The sequence below is a fragment of the Pelophylax lessonae genome (assembly GCF_965119305.1).
Source record: "Pelophylax lessonae genome assembly, chromosome: 8".
In the NCBI taxonomy this organism is placed as follows: domain Eukaryota; kingdom Metazoa; phylum Chordata; class Amphibia; order Anura; family Ranidae; genus Pelophylax; species Pelophylax lessonae.
Genome location: NC_138775.1, coordinates 214,622,047 through 214,646,361, shown reverse-complemented (window position 1 = coordinate 214,646,361; position 24,315 = coordinate 214,622,047). Strand labels below are relative to the sequence as shown.

The window sequence follows — 24,315 nt, the reverse complement described above, 5'->3', positions numbered from 1 at the left end:
TTCAACATGTACCATCTAAGGGTAGTTGTGTTTTTTTTTTTTTTTTTTTCCCTTCAGGTTTTCACCAGATTGCGGATGGTAAAGTGGCTGTTCTGCTGCTAGCTGGTGGGCAGGGAACACGCCTTGGTGTGTCATACCCAAAGGGTATGTATGATGTCGGACTGCCCTCTCACAAAAGTCTCTTCCAAATACAAGCCGAGCGAATCTTACAGCTGCAGAAATTGGCAAAGGAACGACATGGGAAGGGCTGTGTTATTCCTTGGTAAGACTGGGATAATAAGTTTGCTTAATATATAATGGGACAAAAATAATTACAATATTTATCGGTGTATAACACGCACTTTTTCCCTCTGAAAATAGGGGGCAAATCGTGTGTGTGTGTGTGTGTGTGTGTGTGTGTGTGTGTGTGTGTGTGTGTGTGTGTGAGATGCGCCGATATTGTACCTGGCTGCCTCAGTGGGGAGGGGGGGGGGGGGTGAGCACCATCGCATTACACAAAGCCGGGATCTCCAGGGTACTCGTCACTCGCAGTCATACACAGTCCCGCCTCCTGGACCGGCTCTTAGGACCTCACATGTCCCGGCATTGGACCAGTGTTCGGTCTATCATAAGAGCCGGCCAAGGTGGCGGGACTGTGTGTGACTGCGAGCACCAAGTACACAGGAGATCTCTCTCTGTAATCTGGCACAGATGAGGCTGCATTGATGGGCAATGGTGAGGCTGCAGATGGGCACTGATAAGGCTGCATTGGTGGGCACTGACCCTTATTTTGCTTCAAAGTTCTTTATTTAAAATATAAAGTGTGTTTTTTTTTTTTTTTCCCCCCTTGAAACCTCCCTCATGAAATTAGTGTGTGTGTGTGTGTGTGTGTGTGTGTGTGTTATACGCTGATAAATACAATCTATGGTGTAAAGATTTTGTTAAAGTGGAATTTAAAGGGAGCTTTACTTACTTTTCATAAAATGGTCCTCCTCCCATGCTGGTGCCTGCATCTTCTACTGGGTGCATCTTCATTGGCCGGCACAGGATGACATCACTCCAGCGTAGGAGCCAGTCATCCTGGTACAGAGGGATCGGGCTGGCACTGTAAGTTGAGAAGCTCAGTTTATTTGCTGGAGAACGCTGAGAGCAGGCAGGTAGTTGGATTTTATTGCACAAGACACCTTGCATGTCTCTTCTGCGATAAAATGCCTGCTCACAGTGAGTAACGGCGGAACTTTAGCTCTGCTTAAAAAGTAGAACTAAGGGCAAAACTTTTTTTTTTTTTTTTTTTTTTTTTTTTTGTGTTCAGGGTATTTCTTTTATTGACAACCCAAAATTTGGGATTTTCTTTCACTTTTCATTCTCAGTAAAAACAGTAAATGGGACAAATAAGAGGGTGAATCTTCCTATTAGGCACAGGCAGCAAGAAAAAACTTGACGCGTGTTCTAATTCCTCTTCACTCTATCCTAAATGAATGCTTCGTACACACGCAACGATTATCGGCCGATCGATCATCCGACTTTTGTCCAGAGTGGTGTTTTGTTGGTTGGAATGTGCCTAGACTGCACACAAATTTTCTCGGCCAACAAAAATCTACTTCAGAAGTGATGTCATGTTCTGGTTTACTTTCCGTGTGTTTTTTCTTCTCTGAGCATGCCCAGTCTTGCTCATCAGATTTTTGTCTGCCGAAATCTGTACTGACTGACGGAAAATCGGCCGTTGTGTTGACGGCCAACAAAAATTTTATAGCCTGCACACCAGATTTTATTCGGCCGAAAAGTCGGAGTCGGTTGTCGAATGCATCATACTAACAAGCCGAAAATTCCCGGCCAATAATCGATGCGTGTGTACAAGGCATTAGGCTATGTTCACACTATGTAAGTATCCTGGTGGCCACGTTTGCATAGAAGACCATTCCTTTGAATGGGCTGCTTTTCCTAATGGAAAATGCAGGAAAAAGGTCCCTGCATCTTTTCCAAAATCTCAGCCACAAAGGAAACCGATATGCGGTGTCCAGCACGGGAAAAGGAGCTGCTGTTTCAAGTGTGTGGGAGTTCCATTAAAGTGGGAGTAACTCCCATACATGAATGTTACCTATAGGTAAGCCTTATTATACATGCAGCAGCTGACATCACCAGCGCATGCGCTTTGAAAAGAACGGCCACTCACACAGCCGGAGTTAACGACCCCGGAAGGAAGATGGGTAAAGATGGAAGCCCTGCCATTGGTGACACATAATCCAAAAGGCTGATAGCCAGGATGGATTTTTGCTTGAAGTGGTGGAAGACATGGAGTCGGACCTGGATTTTTTCACCTGATTATGCTTTCATACACAGGTGAAGGGCGATGCACCGTTTTTAAACTTTCTCTCAGTGCTCATACTGCTTCAGAATTATCTATATAGGCACTGCTTGTCTCAGTCTAGGTTCACATCTGTTTGGGTAGTTCCAGCTGCGAGTCTACATCTGTTACTGCAGCCGCAACCACCCGCACAGAAAAATGTGCTGGATGCGTGCAGAGGCCATTAATCTTAATTGCACGCACTGGAAATCGCACCGCAGTGGGAACCGCACTGCACTTGCAGTTCCCTTGCAGGCTGCCATTCCAGAAATGGTGCAAAGGATGTTTTCCCTGCATTTCAGGAGGCATGGAAGCCTATTCAAATAGGCTGCAGTGGCTGCGCAAAGCGTGGCTTGCAGAGCTGCATCGATGTGAACCTAGCGTAAAGCAGACTATTCATAACATGAAAGCTTGGATAGATTTTTTTTTTTTTTTTCTAATGGTAAATTTTATAGGTGTATGATTCCAATCTGTTTGATTGTGTAAATTTGTAATTCATTTAAAAATTCTTCAACCCTAAATGAAATTACTTTTATATTTCCCAGGTATATCATGACCAGTGGGCGTACCATGGAATCCACCCGTGATTTCTTTCGGAAGCATCAATATTTTGGCCTAGAAGAAGAAAACCTTATCCTTTTCCAGCAGGGGATGCTGCCGGCGATGAGTTTTGAGGGGAAGGTCCTTATGGAGGAGAAGGGCAAACTCTCCATGGCTCCAGGTTTGGTCACCTTCCACTAATAACTCCAATATAACTTCTGTAGGAGTGATGTTTGATGGACATCTTCCAATCTAATTTGCAGATGGCAATGGAGGTCTGTATAGAGCCTTGGGTGCACACGGAGTGCTGAAGGACATGGAAAAGAGAGGAATTGAGTACATTCATGTATACTGTGTGGATAACATCTTGGTGAAGGTGGCTGATCCAGTTTTTATTGGATTTTGTGTGAGCAAGGAGGCGGATTGTGGAGCCAAGGTAAGGAGCCATAAATAACTGCACCATCATTTTTGATTCAGGTACTAGGAGTACAGGAGAAAGAACAAGTGTTAGGAAATTACCAATGTGCATCATTGGAGAGTTTTAATAATTAAATAAAACATTTACTGTAAATGTAATTTAGGAAATTCACAGCCGTAACAGAAGATTGGCATTTCTTTAGATAAGTGATTACAGTAAACCCCCCTCCATTGCGGGGGTTACGTTCCGGACCCAGCCGCGAAAAGTGAAATTCCGTGAAATAGAAAAACCCTATTAAAATGCATTGTAGGCGTGTTGTTTTTTTTTTTTTTTTTTCTGTCACTGTACGTGTAAAAGCATTTTAAAGTCTTTAAACACACTTTTAAAACAATAGAAACTCATTTAAATACATAAAAGATACTGAGAGACCTAGCAAGAGCTATGGAAAACGCAAAAATATTTCATTTTTAATGATTTATAAAGTAAAATAACATTACAAAAAAAAAACGCAATATACCGGGACCGCAAAAACTGAACCGCGATGGAGCGGGGGTTTACTGTATTGCATCTAAATTACCGTAATCTTTCTATTTTTCTTTACTACGAGACAAAATGCATGTAGTCCCATGTTGCTAAATGCTTCTATCCCAAGCTATCAGGTTCAAACAGTTTCCCCGCCACAGCCGACCCAACGACTGCTAGAAAGGTGAGGGGTGCTTCATAATATTAGCTTGTTTTGGTTCTGAGAACTTTTTCGAGACCAGAAACTGCAACAGGAACCCAGAGTGGTGGGGGGGGGGGGGGGGGGTCAATCTGTGCATTTCTCTTACGTTGTCTGTCATGGGAAAGTGCTCGGAGCCGAGACAAGCTACCCTTATAAATCCTCTGTCTCCTTCCTAGCTGTTGTCGGATTAGCTTCGGCAGGAGGGAAGTAAGTCGGCTCTCATAGCTAGGGATAGGAAGCGCCTAGACAAAGTACCACATGTATTGGGGGGGGTAATCATGGCTTTATTGGAAAATTTATAGCATGCATTAGAATTAGCCAACTGAATAATTAGTACAGATAAACTGTAAGAGTTTATGGTTTCTCAAGGCTAATCTGGCCAAATACTGACAGTTCATATATAGAAAACTGGTGGCATCTTTAAAGTGATTGTAAAGTCTCGTTATTTTTATATTAAAAAACTGTTGTACTTACCTTCTCTGTGAAGTGGTTTTGCACAGAGCAGCATGGATCCTACTCTTCTTGGGTCCCACTTCAGCTCTCCTGACCCCTCCCTCCTGTTAAGTGCCTCCACAGCAAGCAGTTTGCTATGGGGGCACCTGAGCTGAGCCGCAGCTCCATGTATCCATTAGGACACAGAGCCGCAGCCTGGCCCTGCCCCCCCCTCCCCCTTTCTCCTGATTTGACTGGCTGTCTTTGACAGCAGTGGGAGTCAATGGCCCCTCCTCCAACACACAGAAGGTGACTGACAGTCTCTGCTGTGCGTTTCCTTATTATCCTGTGTAGAGGGGGGGGGGAGTGACCTTTCCCAACACTCCACAGATCCCCCCTCCCCACCTTCTGCCTGCTGGAGCTGAGAAAAATCCTTTGATCTGGGTTTGTTTTTTTTTAAGGCTGTACAGGAGAAACAGGAAACGATAAACAGGTACAACTTACTGTATGTAGGAGGATTTGTTTTAGTTTCTGTGAATCACTTCTAGGCTAGTTCCTTCACTAGGTAAATGTAAGGTTTTACAATCACTTTAGGTGATCAATATGTTGGCCCTTAGTTTGCCTGCTAGTTACCTCTGCAGAGTGCCAAAAGATCCCTATAATCTGGTGAGCTCTATTATGCTAATTCTGACTGCTCCTCATATGGTAATGCTCTGCCCCCGAAGCTATTTACAGACCAGTAGATTTGCTTGGCAAATTTAGCTCCCATTCGGGTAGAAGCATAGGTCAGAATGTGACTGCAAGCTTTTGGTTCCAGTTTACATGATGGAGGCTGCTAGGTTTTCTCTGGCAGCAGGCTGATGCTAAATGAAATCTATACCAATGACCTAAACACTGTGAGTTGGATCATATATTTGTTTTGCTTCAGGACTGAGAAGGGTTCCTTCTGTTTTTTCCTAGGTGGTGGAGAAGATGAATCCCACTGAGCCTGTTGGTGTAGTTTGCCGTGTAGATGGTGTGTACCAGGTTGTGGAATACAGTGAGATCACTCTGGCTACAGCACAGAAAAGGAGTAATGATGGAAGACTCCTGTATAATGCTGGCAACATCGCCAACCACTTCTTCACAAGACGGTTCCTGCAGCAAGTAGTGGAGTAAGTGATGAGAATGTTAGGAAGTAAAAGGAATAACTTAAGGAAACCTTAACTTTTTATACTAGTGACTGGTAGTAAAGGCTATCCTCTCAAAATTGCCAATGTATTATAGGGTTCATGAGCCTCAGCTACAGCACCATGTTGCAGTGAAGAAAATACCTCATGTGGACACACAGGGTGTGCTAATTCACCCGGATAAACCCAACGGAATAAAGATGGAGAAGTTTGTCTTCGACATTTTCCAGTTTGCAAAGTGAGTACCCATGGGTGTAGGGACACCATTGGGGGGGGGGACGACAGCTCATACACATGTAGGGGGCCTGGGTGTCTCGAGGGGCCCAGCCGCCCAGGCCACGACCCATAAAATGGAGTTGTTGCTGCTGGCTGTAGTAATGCCCCGTACACACGCATCGATTATTGGCTGTCCGATCGGCTGATTTTTGGCTTGTTAGTATGATGCTTTCGACAACCGACTCCGACTTTTCGGCCGAAAAAAATCTGGTGTGCATGCTATAAAATTTTTGTTGGCCGTCAACACAACGGCCGATTTTCCGTCATTCAGTACAGATTTCGGCAGACAAAAATCTGATGATCAAGACTGGGCATGCTCAGAGAAGAAAAAACACACGGAAATTAAACCAGCACATGACCTCACTTCTGAAGTAGATTTTTGTTGGCCAAGAAAATTTGTGTGCAGTCTAGAGCACATTTCAACCAACACAACAACACTGGACAAAAGTCGGACGATCGGTCGGTCGATAATCGTTGCGTGTGTACGAGGCATTACTAGCAATTGCTAAAGCAGGGTGGTCGCAGAGTAAGCCGATGCAGCCGAAGGGATGTCTCTTTGCTGGATAGGATTAATTTTCAAATATTAAGTTGTAAGCGTGTTAAAATAAAAATTGGTGCACTGAAGGACTCGTTGGGATAGCCAGTGGGGGGCCGAGGCCTAATGCTGTGTAATTTTCTGATGGGTGAAATGCCTCTAGGACCTTGTATTATGCATTTTGGCCTGCAGTAGTAGTGTGGGAGCTTCTTACGTTTCCCTTGGGTAACATGCAAAGATGTTGGGGTAAACTGCAAGAACCGTATACTATATACAGCATGTCTGTCTTTTTATACAGGAAATTTGTGGTATTTGAAGTTTTACGTGAAGAAGAGTTCTCTCCTTTGAAAAATGCAGATAGCCAAAATGGAAAGGATAACCCCAGTACTGCCCGCCATGCACTTATGTCCCTGCATCATTGCTGGGTCCTCAATGCTGGTGGACACTTTGTGGATGAAAATGGCACCCGAATCCCTGCAATTCCACTGTAAGTACCCAGCTCTGCCATGATCACTGTTTAGATGTGCCGTTAATATGTAGGTGAATAGATCTATAGGCAAAAATAATTTACAATATGAAAAGATCAAACTGATTTCTCGGGGTGTTTTTTTTTTTTTTTTTTTTTTTTTTTTTTAAACTGCGGTTATTGTCCTTGAGAGAGATTCTCCATTTTAGTGTTTTAGTGGGAGAAAACTATCTACTTGGGGATCCCCCCCCCCTCCCCATTTTGGGAAGATTTCCTCTTTACAGCTATTTAAGAATGTCACTGATGTTCTGTTACATGTGTTGCATCATAGTTCTATGAACTGCATGTGCCCTACAAAGACCATGACCCATGAGGCGGGTGTGTGAACTGTGGTTTTCTTACAGGAATGGTATTGGTATGGTATCAGCTGCAACATTTTGGCAATGGTGGATGGAACTTTCCCATGCAGACTTTTTTTTTTTTTTTTTTTTTTTTTTTGCGCTATGGCTTTCTTTAATTCGCCAATAGAGGACAATATTCTCTTTTAGCACGTGTTGCTGTTTAAGCTTTTTTTTTTTTCAGCAGCTTTTATTTTATTTCTTTATTTATTTTTTTGTAAGGGATTAAAGGTTAGGGGCTAATTTTATTTTATTTATTTATTTTTTTATGTATTTACTTATTTAGGGGTTAATATTAAGACCCCGTTCACACTGGGGCGATCCGACTTGCCGGGGCGACCTCACAGGTCGCGGTGCGCAGGTCGCACCGCGACCTCGGAGCAGCCGGCACGGACTTCATATCATTGAAGTCAATGCAGGTCGCTCCGGGTCGCCCCAAACAAGCTCCGGACCCTTTTTGTAAGTCGGAGCGACTTGTGTCGCTCCTATTAGAACGGGTCCACAGCTTCTCTATGGCAGGCGACCAGGTCGCCTGACAGGTCGCCCCAGTGTGAACGGGGTCTTAGGGTTGGGAATTGGGGATAAGGGTTGAGATTTTTCTTCATTTACATTAAATTTTTGCATTTTAGCAGAAAAACACGCTCAAAAAACGTGCAACAGAAAGCACTAAAACGCTCGAACTCTCAAATCAAGCGTTTCCATGCATTTCTATGGAACAAAAAATGCTTTTAAAAAAAGACACCAATCTGCCCGATTTTGAGCTACAAAAAAGCTCCAGAACCTTGTTTAGTTTCAGGTGACGTGTAGTGGAGATGTAAACCATCTCCATAGAGAATAACTGATTTTTCTTGCGTTTTTGGAATTTCAAGCTTTAAGCTACAAAACGTATAACAGGCACCTCAAGGCTAGGTTCACCTACTTCTGCAATCTGATTTTTGATCCGACTTTCAGTGTGATTTGTGCATGTAGTACTACTTGGATGCTTCTCAAATGCTGCTGGGATAAGGTCTCCATGTTCTATGGGGCCAAAATTGCACTGCAATTGCACCAGAATAGCACGGGAACCTTTTCCCAAAATCTCTCCCTGCTGAGTCGCATTGATGTGAATGGACACCATTGAAAATGGGGATTTCCTTTGTCATGCAATTCTGTGCACTAGTGTGAACCAGGCCCTAGAATTAGAAATGCCCCCTGCTCATGGGAGTTTTCAGCTTTTGTTTATTCACACAAACTTTGGATTTTCATTTTTGATACATAAATGGTAAATCATTACTAGAGGTATGGATTGCAACTACCAGATCTGTTGACTGAAATAAATTAAAATAACTTGGTGAGTTGTCCCATATTAATTATGCATTGCCAGACCAAGATCACAACTCAAGACACGTGAGTTTGATTGTAGTTTCCCTTTTTGGATCCATCTGCTACGCAGTGCTTGAGCCTTTTAGTTTTGGTAAACCCAAGTATGGGTGGTCGGTTTGTAATGTGTATGGGGAGCTTGTCATTTCTTACAGGAGGTGGTTGAGGTTGCTGACCAAACATGACAGATATGGATGATGTTGGAGTGGTGGCAACCTACACAATTCGAGCAACAAGGGATCCTTTCAGGGGCTGTATACTTGTGCCAAATATAGCTCTTAATTAAATTATAACTAAAGGCAATTTTTTTTTTTTTCAAAGATAGAGTGGAGAAGGATTAGACCATGAGTCAGGTTTATAGTGGGGCCTGTGTTCCCATTGGGAAAGCTTAACCCCCACTATTAGTCCTGGTGGCCATTCTTATTAGAAGTAGAAGCGAAAGACAAAAATGAAATGTTGAGTGGTCACTAGAAGAGGAATAGAGGGAAAACCTTCAAATGGAGACACTAGTTCTGGTAACTACTAGAACCTCTCTTCCTGTTATGGCTATGGGTCTGGAAATGAAGGGAAATCTCCCCAATAGGACACGAGGCAAAAAAAAAAAAGACCTGATGAGGGGTATAACCTATTGGAAAAAAAAAATGCTTTACTTTCAGCTCTATTTTTGAAGTGGGAGTAAACGCTCCTAACGTTTTCAGCCAAGGAAGCTGCCATCCTAGCCTCGGTTTAATCTTGAACTGCCATGATGCTGCACATGTGATCAGTTATGACACCAGCCATTGGATGGTTTGGTTGAGAGCACAACCAATGTTGACAGTTGGCTGGGAATGTAATTGTTTTTTGAAGCTTTTAAATTGATGGGTTTACTTTTGCTTTAAAATCTGGCATTGCATCCTGGTTGTTTAGTACCTAATATGTCTTCCTTAAAAATCTGTAGTGGCCAATTGAAAACCATGTAACCTACTTTCTATGAGTTTTTGGATGCAGAAAAAAAGCACTGGAATGCATGTGGTGTGAAGGAGCTCTTACACAGACTGATTTATTGACAAAGATTATGACCTCTGTAGATAATCAGTATGTGTATTGGCAATGTTCATGATCCTGCCTTACAATATCAGATGTTTGACAGATGGGCTCCATTTGATTATTGTATACAAAGCTGGGTACAGAGGATGTAGAGCAGTCTTTTCACCGCCTGTTTATCTTTAAAACAGCCAATCCAGAAAAGAGAATGGAATCGCGCAGGACAAGACTGAGACCACGTAATTATGGGTGCATGGTGCAGGGTCTCTACTAACCGGAGTCTCTGCTTCATGGTGGAGGGAATTCATACTTTAAAAAGGCCTCCTGTCTTTTTCCTATAACTCTTCACAAAGGCGTTTACATACACAGAACTCTGATTACTTCTGCATGTCCTACAAATAGTAATAAAGATTTTATGACTTCCTCCTGTTAGATGTTGGGGATTGCGTACAAAGGTGACTTGTAAAATTTATTATAATATATAGCTGGGAACGATCTTGGGATTATTTATTAAAGCAAAGAGCACTTTGTGCCGAAACCACTGCCTGTAAAATAGCATTTCATTTAATGGAACCGACATCCAGCAAAGACTGTGGGGCCACTGCGGACTCTCCCACACATGGTACAGAAAAGATGGAGATGCGGTAATTGGCAGGCACATTGGATTGTGTATGCAGTTCTTAAACCTCTCTGCTGTGTCCTTCACAATTTTTTTTAGGCAGTTGGCTTCTGCCTGACCTTGACTTGACTTCCCATATCTGTCAGATTTGCCCATCACAATGAATGGTGTAATCTGTTGTATGGTTTGTAGATCAAGTTTAAAATGTGGTTCTTATTGCATAATCGCTCTTTGCTTTCTTAAATAAGCTAAAAAATCTTAGCGCTCATGATGATTTAATTAGTCTTTTGGGGTTTTAAACCACTACTATATTTTTCATTCTTCTTTTGCAGTATTTGATGTAGCATTTTAAAGTAAACCTTTCATAAGAGAAATGCATGGGCTGCCATTGATCATCTCTAGTGCTAATTGCCGGACTGACCCACTCCTAATACTTGAAAGAAGTATGCAGATCGGGGAGGGCAGAGATGTTTGCATATTTCTTGGTTAGTACCATAAACGTATTCCCAGTTGGTCAGCCAATGTCACAATCAGCATTGGCAGCCTTCATGTTTTTCTGATGAAAGGTTCCCTTTTAAAGGCTAGTGGTACCTTTTTTTTTTTTTACACTAAATCCTCCATATGGCCCCTTACCCTAGTGACCCCTGTCCTGCTATTTTTTACCCCCTTCCAGGTGTCGCCAGCCTATGAAGCAATGCACGTAAAGGCACCCAGACATAGACTATTTGCTCAGGGAAGGGGTTGATAAGGAGAATTTTAGTTGTAGCCAGATCTATTTTATTGAACTTTTTATGCAAATTTATTGCAGGCTCTTCTCCCCTCCACAAACAGATTAGAACAGTCTATTAACTGAGGTGACAGTTCCTTTGAAGCTTCACTGATGGAACCAGTGCAGATCCAGAGAGTCCGAGTGACTGCTTTGATGACTATTACAAATTTGAATTGCTTCCTAATTGGAAGTCTGATTGATATGTTCTGTTTTTATTCTGCAGGCTTCTCTCAGTGAAAAATTTGGTTACTAATCTGCAGATCTGCATGATCTTTACTCTTCTTTGCCTGGTTATCTCTTCTCGTTCTGTGTACTGTTTACCTTGGCCAAGGAACAGACTTTATCTGTCGGCTATTATTGTCCTCACAATGTAAAGGTGTACTACCTGTTCATATGCCTTTTTCTTTCTATTTCAGCATGCAGGATGCTGGGGATGTGCCCATTCAGTGTGAGATTTCTCCACTTGTTTCTTATTCTGGAGAGGTAAGTTCTAAAACTCGGCCTCGAATAAGGCTGGTCATACATGTTCAATTTTCTTGTACAATTTTCTGTTAGATTTACCAAAAAACATATAATAGGAGGTCAAAACTAAACAACACTTTTCAATTGTATCCAATAAGGCAGGCCTTTGTACTACAAAGTTGAAGGTAAATTTAAAGAAAATTGTACTGAAAATTGTATAATGTATGGCCAGCCTAAGGCTACCCTATGACATACACAATGCACTTGTGTAAGATCTTCCAGACCGATATTATGGTAAACCTTAATTTAACTAAAGAAAGTATTTGTTTGCTGAGCATGCATGCAGGGATGTCACATGTGACTGAAACATTGCTTTTGGGTACAGTGGGTTTGATTATCTACAAATGGAATGACAGGCCTACAGAAAGGTTTGACTTTATCCTGTTCAGCCCACATACTGATTGGTTTTCTTTCAATCAATTGCCCCATCTACGCTAACACCAGCCATAGACAGACCGAAATTCAACTATCCATCCATTTATGTGCAGGCTGCTTGTGCTGAAGTCTATCAAGCCTGTTGATCTTGATCTTCTTTCTTTCCTTCTTCCTCCTTTCTTTCTTTCTTTCCTTCTTCCTCCTTTCTTTCTTTCTTTCCTTCTTCCTCCTTTCTTTCTTTCTTTCCTTCTTCCTCCTTTCTTTCTTTCTTTCCTTCTTCCTCCTTTCTTTCTTTCTTTCCTTCTTCCTCCTTTCTTTCTTTCTTTCCTTCTTCCTCCTTTCTTTCTTTCCTTCTTCCTCCTTTCCTTCTTTCTTTCCTTCTTCCTCCTTTCTTTCTTTCTTTCCTTCTTCCTCCTTTCTTTCTTTCTTTCTTTCCTTCTTCCTCCTTTCCTTCTTTCTTTCTTTCCTTCTTTCCTTCTTTCTTTCTTTCCTTCTTTCCTTCTTTCTTTCTTTCTCTGGTGGCGGCTGTAGCTGCCAGCAACGATCATTGTACTATAGATAACTTTTTAAAGTTTGCGCAAAGGCCTCACTTACCCAGCGTAACATATACTGTGAGTAGAAATTATCATTATAGCTGGGTAGGTGCAGTGCTGGGCATGAACAAGACTGCTCTGACTTATTGGCTACCTGTACATGAAAGCAGATTATATTATAGGGGCCCCAAAAAAATTCTGTGTGGCTGCCTTATGCCTGCACAGTACTACGTCTAGCTGGCATGGGCAAACGGCTGTGAACAAAGCAGGGGGGTTTTGGTTACCACAGGATGAGCTCTGTCCTCAGTCCCCCTGCATATCTACTTTCACTGAGTATTCGGTGAGAGCAGGGGTACTGAATTAGAATTCAGAGGTCCTTTTTCTTCCTGCAGAGGTCCGAATCGCATGTTTGTGTGATTTACTCAGGTCTTTGCTATCACAGCCTCCCTCCTTTTTTATTTCACAATTCCATTCTTGCATCAGTGTCCTCATCAGTCCCCCTGCGTATCCTAATCCCCCCCCCCCCCTCAAAGCAGTATTCTGAACCTCTCTTCAGTGGTGCCCTCTGCTCTCCCCATTCACATCAGTTACTTCCACAGCAGTATTCTGAACCCCCCCCCCCCTTAACAGAGATGTCCTCTGCCCCCCCCCTTCCCCCGCAGCTAGCACATCACAGCTCTGCCCTTTCTACTTTACTTGGGCGTACAGATCAGCACCGTAGGGAGGGCGGGAGCTGCCATAATTACCTTTTCAGATTAAAAAGCTGGTGATTGCTAGCATGTTTAATAAGACAAGTTAGTTCCGGCAGCTCCCACCCCTGCCCTTCATCCACTCCTGCTGGGCCTCACTCTCTGTATGCTGAACTGTTCTGCCTCCCACTCTTCTGTGATGGTGACTGCAGTGGAGGCAGGGAGAAAGAATTGGATAGAGCAAAAGAGTGTTATAACACTCGTCAGACTTTTTTTTTTTTTTTTTTGCCATTTGTGTCCCATTGCAGAGATTTTTCTCCACTTCCCGTTCCATAGCCAAACAGGAAGTGAGAGGAAATCCCTACAGATTAAGGACATTTCTTGGCACCCCCGGTCCCTGTTGGGTCCCTAGTTGGGATTTCCCCTCTATTACTTTTCTGGGGACACCCCAAAATTTGGGATTTTGTTTTACTTTCATTGATAATGGTAAACAGGAGTAATAGAGGATGAATCTCTCTCCCTCCTTCTCCCACCTCCACTATATCCAAAACGTAAACTTTTTTTTTTTTTTTTGGCGTTTTTAGTTCTACTTTAATTTAATTTTCTAATTTAATAATTCTCCTGTACAGTTTATTTCTTCCATGTGCGCTCCTCCTAGTCTGCACTCATCTGTCTAGCTATGATGTGTAAAGATTTCAACTCCCACAAATCTCTGGAAACTGCTCCCTAAACCTTGGTAACCAGCAATACCAACAAATATTACCCAATCCCTGGTTTCCAATGAATGAATGATTGTGTGATGACGACTGAACTATGTTTTGATATTACTGATACTTGAGGCTGAACTCTTGATGAGTCAGTGATTGCTGTTGTCAGATCTTTTTTTAAAGGGAAGGGAAATATTGAGAAACACAGGAGGGCCATGTGACTCATTCTGTGTGAAAAGCAAGCGTAATCCTTTTCTATGGGTACACTCGTTGTTAGGCAGCTTCTAATGTATTTTATATCTATTTTGTAATCTACCTTGGTGTTCTTCTTTATACCTTCTTGTATTTGGGGGTTGCGGATAATCCTGTTTAGTATTTGTTTTCTTGCTAGCTGTAGACCCGGTGAATATCTAGGTTATTCTGTTATTTTAACCCTTCCTTTGTAGTAGGTGTGGCGTAAGGGTTAATCTGCCATCTTTTGGCTCGATTTTGAAGCCTAAAGCCGGCCATACATGGGTCTAATTCCGAAAGCCTCTTTTGAAAATCAAAACTAAGAAATTTCAAATTTCGCACCATTAGTGAGCCGCACCAACGACCGAGTTTCATGCGGCCAGCGAATTTGAGTGATCGGGTATGTTGGGAATTTCGAATCCAATGATGGGAAAATCGTGCGAGAAATATAATTGAAAAACAAATGCGCATGAGATGTGACCTGGAAAGAAAAGATTTCCTGACCATGAAAATTTTCTGTAGCAAAGAAATGAAATTGAAGGCTTGGCTGGTTGAATTTTGAAATCAATGGGGCACCTTCGGATCACAAAATTTCTGATTTTTGAAGGAAAATTTTTTGACATTCGTCCCATGTATGGCCTGCATAAGACCCCTTTCATATGGACGGACTGATTGGGTCCCCATGTCGGTTTTCTTAGGCAGACCCAATCAGACCATTTATTGCCCTCTGTGGAGCGGCGGGTGTCAACGGACATCCAACTCTATCCACCAATAATCAGACAGATGGGGGATTGGTTCTCCGACAGGTGGTCCGTTTTTACATCAGACCGCCCATAGAGGACAGCAGGCTGTGTCTGTCTGCTCTGCATAAGCTGAGTGGACATGCCATCCGTGGACGGATTCCCCTCTGAGCAGGTGGACTCCTGGCGTAGTCCGTCCCATGTGGAAGACTCCTTTATTATACAGCCAGCTTAGCGCATATTGGAAACTTTTTTGTATGATGTTGTCTAGGGCTGCACAATATTGGGGGGAAAAAGAACATTGCGATATTTCGTTTTCAACGATGTATATCGTGATATTTCTCTGGGTGGAATGCAGAAGACGGATTAGGCAGAGTCGGGACTCACAGTTGTGGTAGGAGGTAGAAAAACACAGCCCGACATGACATCTGTCCCACACGTTCCCTCTGCCGCCCTGGAGCTAGCTCTCTTGACGGAGCGGTGAGCGCGGCACAGCAAACCAATCACGTGAATAGTGGCACAGGGAACCAATCAGATGTGCAGGCACGCGTGATTGGTTAGCTGTGCAGCTGCTCACGGCGCGCTGCTCACCGCTGAATGTGGGACGGCTGCCAGCACTGTGAGTCCTCCTCCCCCCGAGTCCCGACCTCTCCCTGCCTAATGGTAAATATCGTGTCTTCGGCGATATGAATATCGCCCACACCCGCAGAACGATAGTCGATATCATATCGACTATCGTTCAGCCCTAATGTTGTCTAACTTGCAGTCCTGTCTGGAAAGTAAGATGTCTCTGGGGACATCAAAAAACCTTCCTTGGAGTGGTTTAGGTTAAATACTTTCTTTTTACTTACCTGATCCCTGCTCCCACACCAATCGGCTTTCTCCTCCTCCTCTTTTTTACACTCTGGCTTGTGGACTGTCACTTGGCATCCTCACATCCAATGCAAGGCTATGGGTCTTGTTTTGTACTTGCTGACATCAGAGGACATGTGACTGCTTCATTGTAAGGGCAATAGGCTGTGGGTGCTGGTCTTACAGCCTGGAAGGAGGCTGCTGGGGATCAGGTAAGGGTGAGTGCTTCCTCCAGTACCATAGACATATAAATGAGCATTAAACCCCCTGTAGTGTTGGGGTAGCACTACTGCAAGGGAGGATTTTTGCTTTTCTCAGAAATTTCTCAGTACCAGTCTGATGGTAGGTCTATTCATCTCAGATTTGATCACTGAACAGTTCTGATTTTATTAATTTTATTTTTTATCATATTAATTTTATTTTTTATCAATCAGGGATTGGAGCCTTATGTGAAGAACAAGGAGTTCCATGCACCTCTTACAATAGATGAAAGCGGTATTCACCATCTGGTGAGGAATGGCCTCTAGGAGCCCCAGAAATGTTCCAGTTCTACATATTTATGGTTGGGGGACTATGAAGGAAAATTATCGGTACTTGAAAAATGATACTTTTGGGTCTTTCTGCTCAGTCTGACATTACAGAACATTTTAGCTTACATTTTAATGCCAAATCTTGGGAGATGATGGACTTATTTATAGCAGGCTTAGTGTGAAAGGAAAATTATTTTTTTAAACTTGTACATAGCACGCTCTTGTACATTTACAACTTATTTTAATGGTACTGTGATCTTTTTATGCTTTTTTTTTTTTTTTTTTTTTTTTTTGTGTATCTAATTTTTGTGAACAGAAGTTTCTTTAAAGATAAAATAAAACTTTTTAATGTCCATTCTTTTGTATTTTTTAATCAGGATTATACAAGGAGAATACTTGACTACTATATAGCCCAGCTGGGATCGGTGTACTGTTAACTATTTTTTTTTATAGTCTTGCCTCCATTTTGTTTCTGTTACAGTATTTGCGCAAGGTGTCTGAATACGGCTGCACAGTCAAATGGGTACCAGAGCTGGACCTAGTGCACTCCGTAATCAGCATTAACTAATGGTCTGACACACCCCTCTGTTCCTCTGCAATACAAGTCTGTGTAAGGACTCTTGTGCTGAAGGCTGTCACTGTTACTCAACTATGCCAGTTCAGAAATACTGGAGAGAAGGTGTTGTAAAGGCTTTCCAAGCAAAAATCAGTCCTAATTCATATTATGCAAGGGTTCAGGACTATAGGGAAAAGATAGGGAAATTTCCTTAGGCTTTAAAGAAAAACTTGAGAAAAATATAGCTTACACCATTTAAGAATAGTAGCTGTCTTGTCCTTAACTGCTTCATTACCGGACACTTTCACCCCCTTCCTGCCCAGGCCAATTTTCAGCTTTCAGCGCTGTCATACTTTGATTAGCTACTGCGCAGTCATGCAATACTGTACCCAAATGAACGTGTTGGCATTTTTTTTTTTTTTTTTTCCAAACAAATATAGCTTTCTTTTTGGTGGTATTTAATCATTGCTAAATAAACAAAAAAAAAAAAGACAGGAAGGGAAAAAAAATAAAATTTAGGCCAAAATGTATGCTGCTACATTTGGTGAAAATAACCCAAATTCGTGTATATTTATTTAGTGTGTAGGAAAGTTGAATTCCACAAACTATGGTATATATGTATGAAAAACAATCAATCCTAATGTACTGATGGCCTATAATTTTTGAGGCCTGAAAATACCAGGACAGTACGAACATCCCCCAAATGACCCCTTTTTGTAAAGTAGACAGTCCAAGGTATATATAGTAAAAGGCATAGCGAGTTTTTTTGAAAATTTGTCACAATATTTTGGAGAATTGTGGAAACAAATTTACAAATGAGACACGTGTGTGTGTGTGTGTGTGTGTGTGTGTGTGTGTGTGTGTGTGTGTGTGTGCGTGCGTATATATAAATATATTATATACCTTTTTTTTTTTTTTTTTTTTTTTTTTTCATACTGTCACCTGTGCAGTACAGTGTAATCATATAACTGGTGTGGTGGTGATCATTGACTGGTGACAGTATGGGGGGGGGGGGATGCACTCTCGTTCGTTCATTGCCTGACACAGCTCCTGATTCTTCTTAACTATTGGTTATACTGTCCCCTACAGGAGTAGGACACTAGGCAGGAAAAAGCTTGACTACACCTATGGGCAGTCCCAGAGGGGTATACACCCACTCTCAGCTATATGCACTCAGTTTTTTTTTTTTTCCTGCCTAGTCAGGGAGTAAAGACCTAGTTCCTTGCTGGGATCTCTGGTCCTGGCGATTTTTTTCTTTTTTTCCCCTCCTTTTTTAAATGGATTTTTTTCCTGTCTTTGTTTATTTTGTTTCTGTGAGGTTGGATTCTGAACCTTCAGGAGTCTGCTTTTGGTTCTGTCCACCAAAATTGAAAATTGGACTATCTGGGTCTGACTCTGGACTCGGCCTCAGCCAGCGTGTTTCGTCGTCTGGAAAAACTCCAGACATTGCAGGAGGAAATTCAGCTTCTGTTGTTCAGCAGATGGTCATTCCTCCGGGCTTGTATGCGGCTGCTGGGCCTGATGTTGTCCACCCTTGAGGTGGTCTGTTTGCACAGTTCCACACGAGATCTCTGCTAAAGAGATTCTGGGGAAATGGGACAAAGACCCACGGTCTCTAGAGGTGGCTTCGTTCCCTGGCACTTGGACAGGGAAAATCCTTTCTCCCCCCTGTACTGGACAGTTGTCACCAAGGATGCCAGCCTGTCTGGGTGGGGAGGTGTCTTCAGCACAGAAGTGCTCAGGGGGTCTGGACTCAGGCAGAGTCCGGACTGCCGATTTAATGTTCTGAAAGTTTGGGCAATCAGTCCTTGGCTCATTGGACTAGTCATGTTTAGTGGTGTTGGGTACAAATTAATTTGAACAATGCCACGGCCGTGGTCTTTCAATCACCAAGGGGGCACAAGTAGTGTCCTGGTGGCTCGATAGGTAGCTGGCATTCTAAGGTGGGCTGACTGATTAGTTCCAGCCCTCTCACATTTCTGCCATGACTCCTGTGCAAGATCAAAGCAGAAGGGATTCCGTTCAGACTGACCTCGCTGGTCTTGGTACGCTGATCGGATACGGTTGGTCACTGATGCTTCTTGGGGACTTCCTCTCAGGGAGGATCTGCTATCCCTAGGATCTATCTTTCATCCTGCTTTACAGTCTCTGCCTTGGACGGCATGGCTGTTGAACGCCAGGTGCTGAAGGATGAAGGTCGAGTCGGCGATTTCTACGCTGTTGAAAGCTAGAAAATCTACTTCTAGGAAGATCTACCATCGTACATGGAAGATGTACATTGCGTGTTGTGAGTCTCTCTTGGGGTTCATTCTTACTCCTTCTCAATGGATCAGATCTTAACCTTCCCTCAACGGGGGGTTGAACAGAAATTGGCCTTGAGTACCATGAAGGGCCAGGTATCAGCTTTGGCGGTCTTTTTCTAAAGACCTTTGGCCTCATACTCCCTGGTGGGTACCTTTCTTCAGGGTGTCTGACATTTTGGTTCCTTCAGTGTGGGCTCCGTTGCCGCCCTGGGATCTTAATGTGGTGCTTTCAGATGTACAGCAGCCTCCCTTTTGAAAATATTCAGGTTTCCCTGCTTGCGCTGCCCCAGAAGGTGGCCTTTATTGGTGGCTATCACCTCTACGCGCAGGGTGTCGGAACTGGCGGCGTTATCCTGTCCACCTTATTGGTGATTCACAGGGATAAGGTAGTGCTTCGCCCCTGTCCATCATTCCTTCCTAAGGTGGTCTCTCACTGTCATTTGAATGAAGACCTTATGTTGTCTTCCCTGTCTTCCAAAGAAAATTGCCTTGCATGCCTTGGATGTGGTCTGGGTGATTAGGGTGTACCTATCAGCTACGGACTCTTTAGGAAGTCAGACTCTCTATTTTTGTGCTCACAAACGGACCTCACAAAGGGTTGTCTGCTTCTTCTGCGACCATTTCCAGATGGATCAGACAGACGTTGGTTCAGGCCTATTGCATCAGGGGTGAGGTTCCTCCTTTCCCTGTCAAGGAGAACTCTACTAAGGGGCTTAGTGTCTCATGGGCTTCTGTCATCAAGCGTCAGTGACGCAGGTTTGCAAGGCGTCCATCTGGTCATCGGTGCACGCGTTTACAATGTTTTTATGAAGTGGATGCTTCTTTTGGCCGCAAGGTTTTGCTGACTGCTGCTTAGAGGACCTGGTCATTTTCAGGTGAGCTCCAGTTGTTTATAGTTGAGCTCCATGTGGGATTTTTTTTTTTTTTTTCCTCCACCCCTCATGTTTAACACTGCTTTAGGACATCCCAATAGTTAAAAAGAATCAGGAGCTGTGTCCATCAATGAACGAAAGAGAAAATGGGATTTTTGACTTACTGTAAAATCTGTTTCTCTGATGTTCATTGATGGACACAGCACCCACCCCTCTGTGGAGTTGGATTTCTTCTGACACTGCTTGTAACAAAACTGAGTACCTATAGCTGAGAATGGGTGTATACCCCCTGGGACTGCCCATAGGCGTAGTCAAGCTTTTTCCAGTGTCCTACTCCTGTAAGTGGATAGTATAACCAATAGTTAAGAGGAATCAGGAGCTGTGTCCGTCGATGAACATCAGAGAAAATGTTTTTTCACGTGACTATGCTTTCTGCAAGGCATCAGAAGTGTGAACTACCGTAGGACTTACTGACTGCATCACCATGTGAGAATAGAGAAGAAAAAAAATGCATACAAATTATGTAGGAATTGGTAAACCACAATGTATCATTTTATTTCTTGTGTTTAATATCGCTTTAAAGTATTTAAGAGAGAAGCCCTACCTATAGTGGAAATGTATATTTCTCAATCGTTTGCTCTACATGCCCTCCATACGAGAGTATAATGTAGATCATCCATTTGTGGTTTTCCTTCAGACTACAATACTACCCCTCCCCCTATATAATCAGGAACATATGTGATTAAAATGCTCTTACACAGGCCCCATCTGAAAGACCTTTACCCTACTTTCTGTGTCGCTCACTATGATTCAGAATGAATCTGCAGGACTGCATTCTATGACATGTTTTCTTTTGGCAATTACAGTTTTACAAAACACATACCCCCGTGCAATTTAAAGGGAACATTGAACCATGTAATAAAGATCAGGTTTGATCAGTTCTTTAGCATGAATACGGAGAATACTGTAGCAATGCAGGACCCATTAAAGAAGAGTGCAGTGCTAGTCCCAGCTTGGAAATCATCATCTATATAGCCTCTTATTGCACCAATGCAAGCATTATGATGAGTTTACAGGCTTGAAGTTGGTCATGCTTTCAAATTTGTCTTTGCAATTTATCTGCAATAGTAATTGGTAATTTTAACAAAATGGAAATGAATGGAATGGAAAGGAATTGTAAAGCTCAATCACGTTCTCCATTGACTAGACCCAAGTTTATAGAAATTCTTAAGCCCATTCTACTGGGAACCTCCACATCTGGTTCCCACGCCGATAATGTGTACCTCGCCTTTAACAGTTCAGCCCAGGGTACAGGAGATGGGGACACAAACTCAGGAGTTTGGTGAGAGCTGGCACTTACTGTGGTTCTGGAAAACCTAACCGAGTCTAGAGACACCAATGGGGAGATCACCTAAAATGGACCTTCACTTAAAACTGATACTTCTTGCATATGGAAGTTTGGGCTACCCCCCACCTCCCCACCTGCAACCTCTTGGAACATGTCCCCAGAGGCTCTAGGACCAGTTTCCAAATCAAAACATGCTCTCATGCATGTGCAGTGGGTATCCAGCTGTGAAACAGCAGGAAGTCACAGCTGGCTCCCACAGCCAAGATGGTGGTACCAGGTGAGCCAAAGATCAATGAAGTGCTGGACTGGTTGGAAAACCGGTTTCTTAAAAAGGCAGCAGCTACAGTATTTGTACCTGCTTCTTTAACAGGTTTAGTTCTTCTTTAAAGCAGAGCTTTACCCATAACAATTTGATAAAAATAATTTCCTTTAGCATGGAACATACATTAATAATTATGCTACCAAAATGAGTGTGTGCTGTAAATTGCATCCAGCATTGATCCGGTTTCCTCTTGCTGGAGGCTGCCATTTTGCTGAAGCCCAGAGCTCCTGAACGGCAGTAAATCTTTAGGCTGTCACCAGATCGGCCTCTAAAAATTCAGTGCAACTGAGCATGTGCAGAGCAGGGTGTATTACTGGATTTCTAACAGTATAAACCCTTATTTTTAATGTCTCTACATAGCTATACCTGCAAAAATGGACTAATCTAGCATGATTCAAATTTCTGACTAAAGTTCCACTTTAAACCCTTCCCGCCTTGACAAATCCGAGGTCACCATGGCAACTAGAAATTGCATCCTGGACCCTTGGATTTTGTTAGCTGTCCTCATTCACCTCCTACATGCCGACTGCGCCATAGCTGGAAAAACGGCTACAGCGCAGTCGTCCAGTTCTGGAGGGCGTCTATTGACATCCTTCCAGAACCCTGCATGCCCTTGGTGCGCGCTCCGTGATTGCTGTGTCCTTCTGACACAGCTGATCACAGAGAGGGCCAATCCTGGTGGCCCTTTACCATGTCATCAGCTGTGTCTGCGCCCCCCCCCCCCCCCCCCCGGCAGAAGTATGGGGAGAAGTTACCCATTCTAGCTGTCACTTTTTAAAGTCTGTGTGGCCGTGCCGGGCTCCACCCACGCGGCTACGTCATTCATTCACACAGCTCCACGTGTAAATGAACTACCAGCCCTGACATCCTTTTCGGCTTGTAGTTATCAAGGAATTACCATGGCACTGTGGGGCGCCTTGGAAGTTAATTCATTCTTCCTGTCAGATTGTATCTGCCTTTCCGTACGGGATGTATGGCACACAAATATACTGACAGATCTGAATGAGATCTTCTGATTGCTGGTGCAATATTTTACAGGCTCCAAAACAAGAAAAAACAATGTGCATTTAATATTTTTTTTTTTTTTTGTCCAAAAAGTGAACTTATCCTTTAATCAATAATCAAGGTCAAACATACTTTTGCCCCCTGGGGCTATACTCCAGCTGGCTCCTGGTTCCCAGTAGCAGTCATAAGGCACCAACACATAAACTAGAGCATCTGTTCAGCCTCTTCCACTCTGTGCCATGTTCTGCTCATAGTATAAAAGTAAACCACCTTCTCAAACACTGCCCAGTGCTGTCATCAAATGTGCTGACTTGACTCCGTTCCTATACGTGTTACGCCTCTAAAGGCTTCCTCAGTAGGACCTGAGTAATTATGACGTATGGAGAGCACTATTGGTTTTATTCCTTTTACAGAAGTACATTTTTCACGGAGCGGAGGCTGGACAGAAGCTCCGGTCCATGATTCGGTGCCTTATGACTGTTACTGGGAACCAGCTAGAGTAAAGCCCCAGGGTGGGCAAAAGTGCTTTTGACCTTTGATTATTGATTAAGATCCAATCCAGGAGGTGAGCGCAGATCACTGGGTGTTATGCATGTGACATGTGGGTGATTGGTTGAACTGAAGATTTTGACATTTTGGATTTCACTGGTGATTGGCCAAATTTTCATATTTTATGAACTTTTTTTTTTTTTTTAGCATTTGGGACTTCTTTATTTAAGAGACACTGTTTAATTGCTCTCCATCACTATTCATATTATATTTTGGAGGGGTGGAGTGAAAAACGGTGGTCCTGGGCAGCAAGTAAGAATTCACAGATTGTGAGCAGGTTTATTTGCTAGTGATGTATGTGTATTAGTTTTCATAGGTTATAGATCGCTTATGGCATTTTGCACTAATACTGACTGCCTTTCACTTTTTATGCTTTGGGTGATGGTTCTGCCATTCACTTGAATGTTAGTCCACACATACTGTACCACCTCCCTTCACATTGTTGCTGACCAAATACAACCCCTTCATGGAAAGGGTATTCCCTGATGGCAGTGGCCTCTTTCAGTAGGATATTGTGCCCTGCCACACTGTAGGAATGGTTTGAGGAACACAACAATGAGTTTGAGGTGTTGACTTGGCCTCCGAATTCTTCAGATCTTAATCCAATTGAGTATCTGTGGGACATGCTGGAAAAACAAGTTTAATCCATGGAGTCCTCGCCTCACAACTTACAGGAGTTAAAGGATGTGCTGCTGATGGCTTGATGCTAGATAACCGCATGCCTTGAGAGGTTTAGTGGCGTCCATGCCGCAATAGATCAGGGCTGGTTTGGTGGCGAAAGGGGGACCCACTCAATATTTTGTGGGTGATCATAAAGTTATGGCTGGTGTGAATTCCAATGCACATTATAAAGAAAAATTGATGATTTGGATCTTCTTGTTGTGGCCAACACTCATTAATCAGTGTCCTTTTTGTGACATTATTCGTCCCCTAAAGTAATATTCTAGGAAGTGAGAAACTCTAATGATGTCATGTCAGACGGAATGAATGTCCTCGGGGAAGTCCGCCCTGTACAGTGCTTGGAAAGATTTGTGTAACCATTAATCATTGGGCGATACCAGACAGAATGTTCCTTATTTCTGAGCAGTCAGTACTTAGAATAATGTCCGTATTCAGCATGACCTAGAGGA

The 24,315-nt window shown here is 43.0% G+C and overlaps 1 protein-coding gene across 2 annotated transcripts in view; it reads left to right on the top strand.

Moving 5' to 3' along the window:
* Nucleotides 1-16,534, top strand: part of UAP1 (UDP-N-acetylglucosamine pyrophosphorylase 1) — a 28,066-nt gene extending 11,532 nt beyond the window's left edge. The window contains exons 3-11 of one of the 2 annotated variants that reach the window (XM_082266137.1): nucleotides 58-262; nucleotides 2,869-3,044; nucleotides 3,127-3,299; nucleotides 5,398-5,591; nucleotides 5,704-5,844; nucleotides 6,716-6,904; nucleotides 9,855-9,902; nucleotides 11,468-11,534; nucleotides 16,135-16,534. In XM_082266137.1, coding sequence (XP_082122263.1) covers nucleotides 58-262; nucleotides 2,869-3,044; nucleotides 3,127-3,299; nucleotides 5,398-5,591; nucleotides 5,704-5,844; nucleotides 6,716-6,904; nucleotides 9,855-9,902; nucleotides 11,468-11,534; nucleotides 16,135-16,227 — 1,286 coding nt within the window. In that variant the 3' untranslated portion in view covers nucleotides 16,228-16,534. The remainder of the gene's footprint in view (nucleotides 1-57; nucleotides 263-2,868; nucleotides 3,045-3,126; nucleotides 3,300-5,397; nucleotides 5,592-5,703; nucleotides 5,845-6,715; nucleotides 6,905-9,854; nucleotides 9,903-11,467; nucleotides 11,535-16,134) is intronic. The other variant, XM_082266138.1, reaches the window with a different exon arrangement.
* The last annotated feature ends 7,781 nt before the right edge of the window (nucleotides 16,535-24,315 follow it).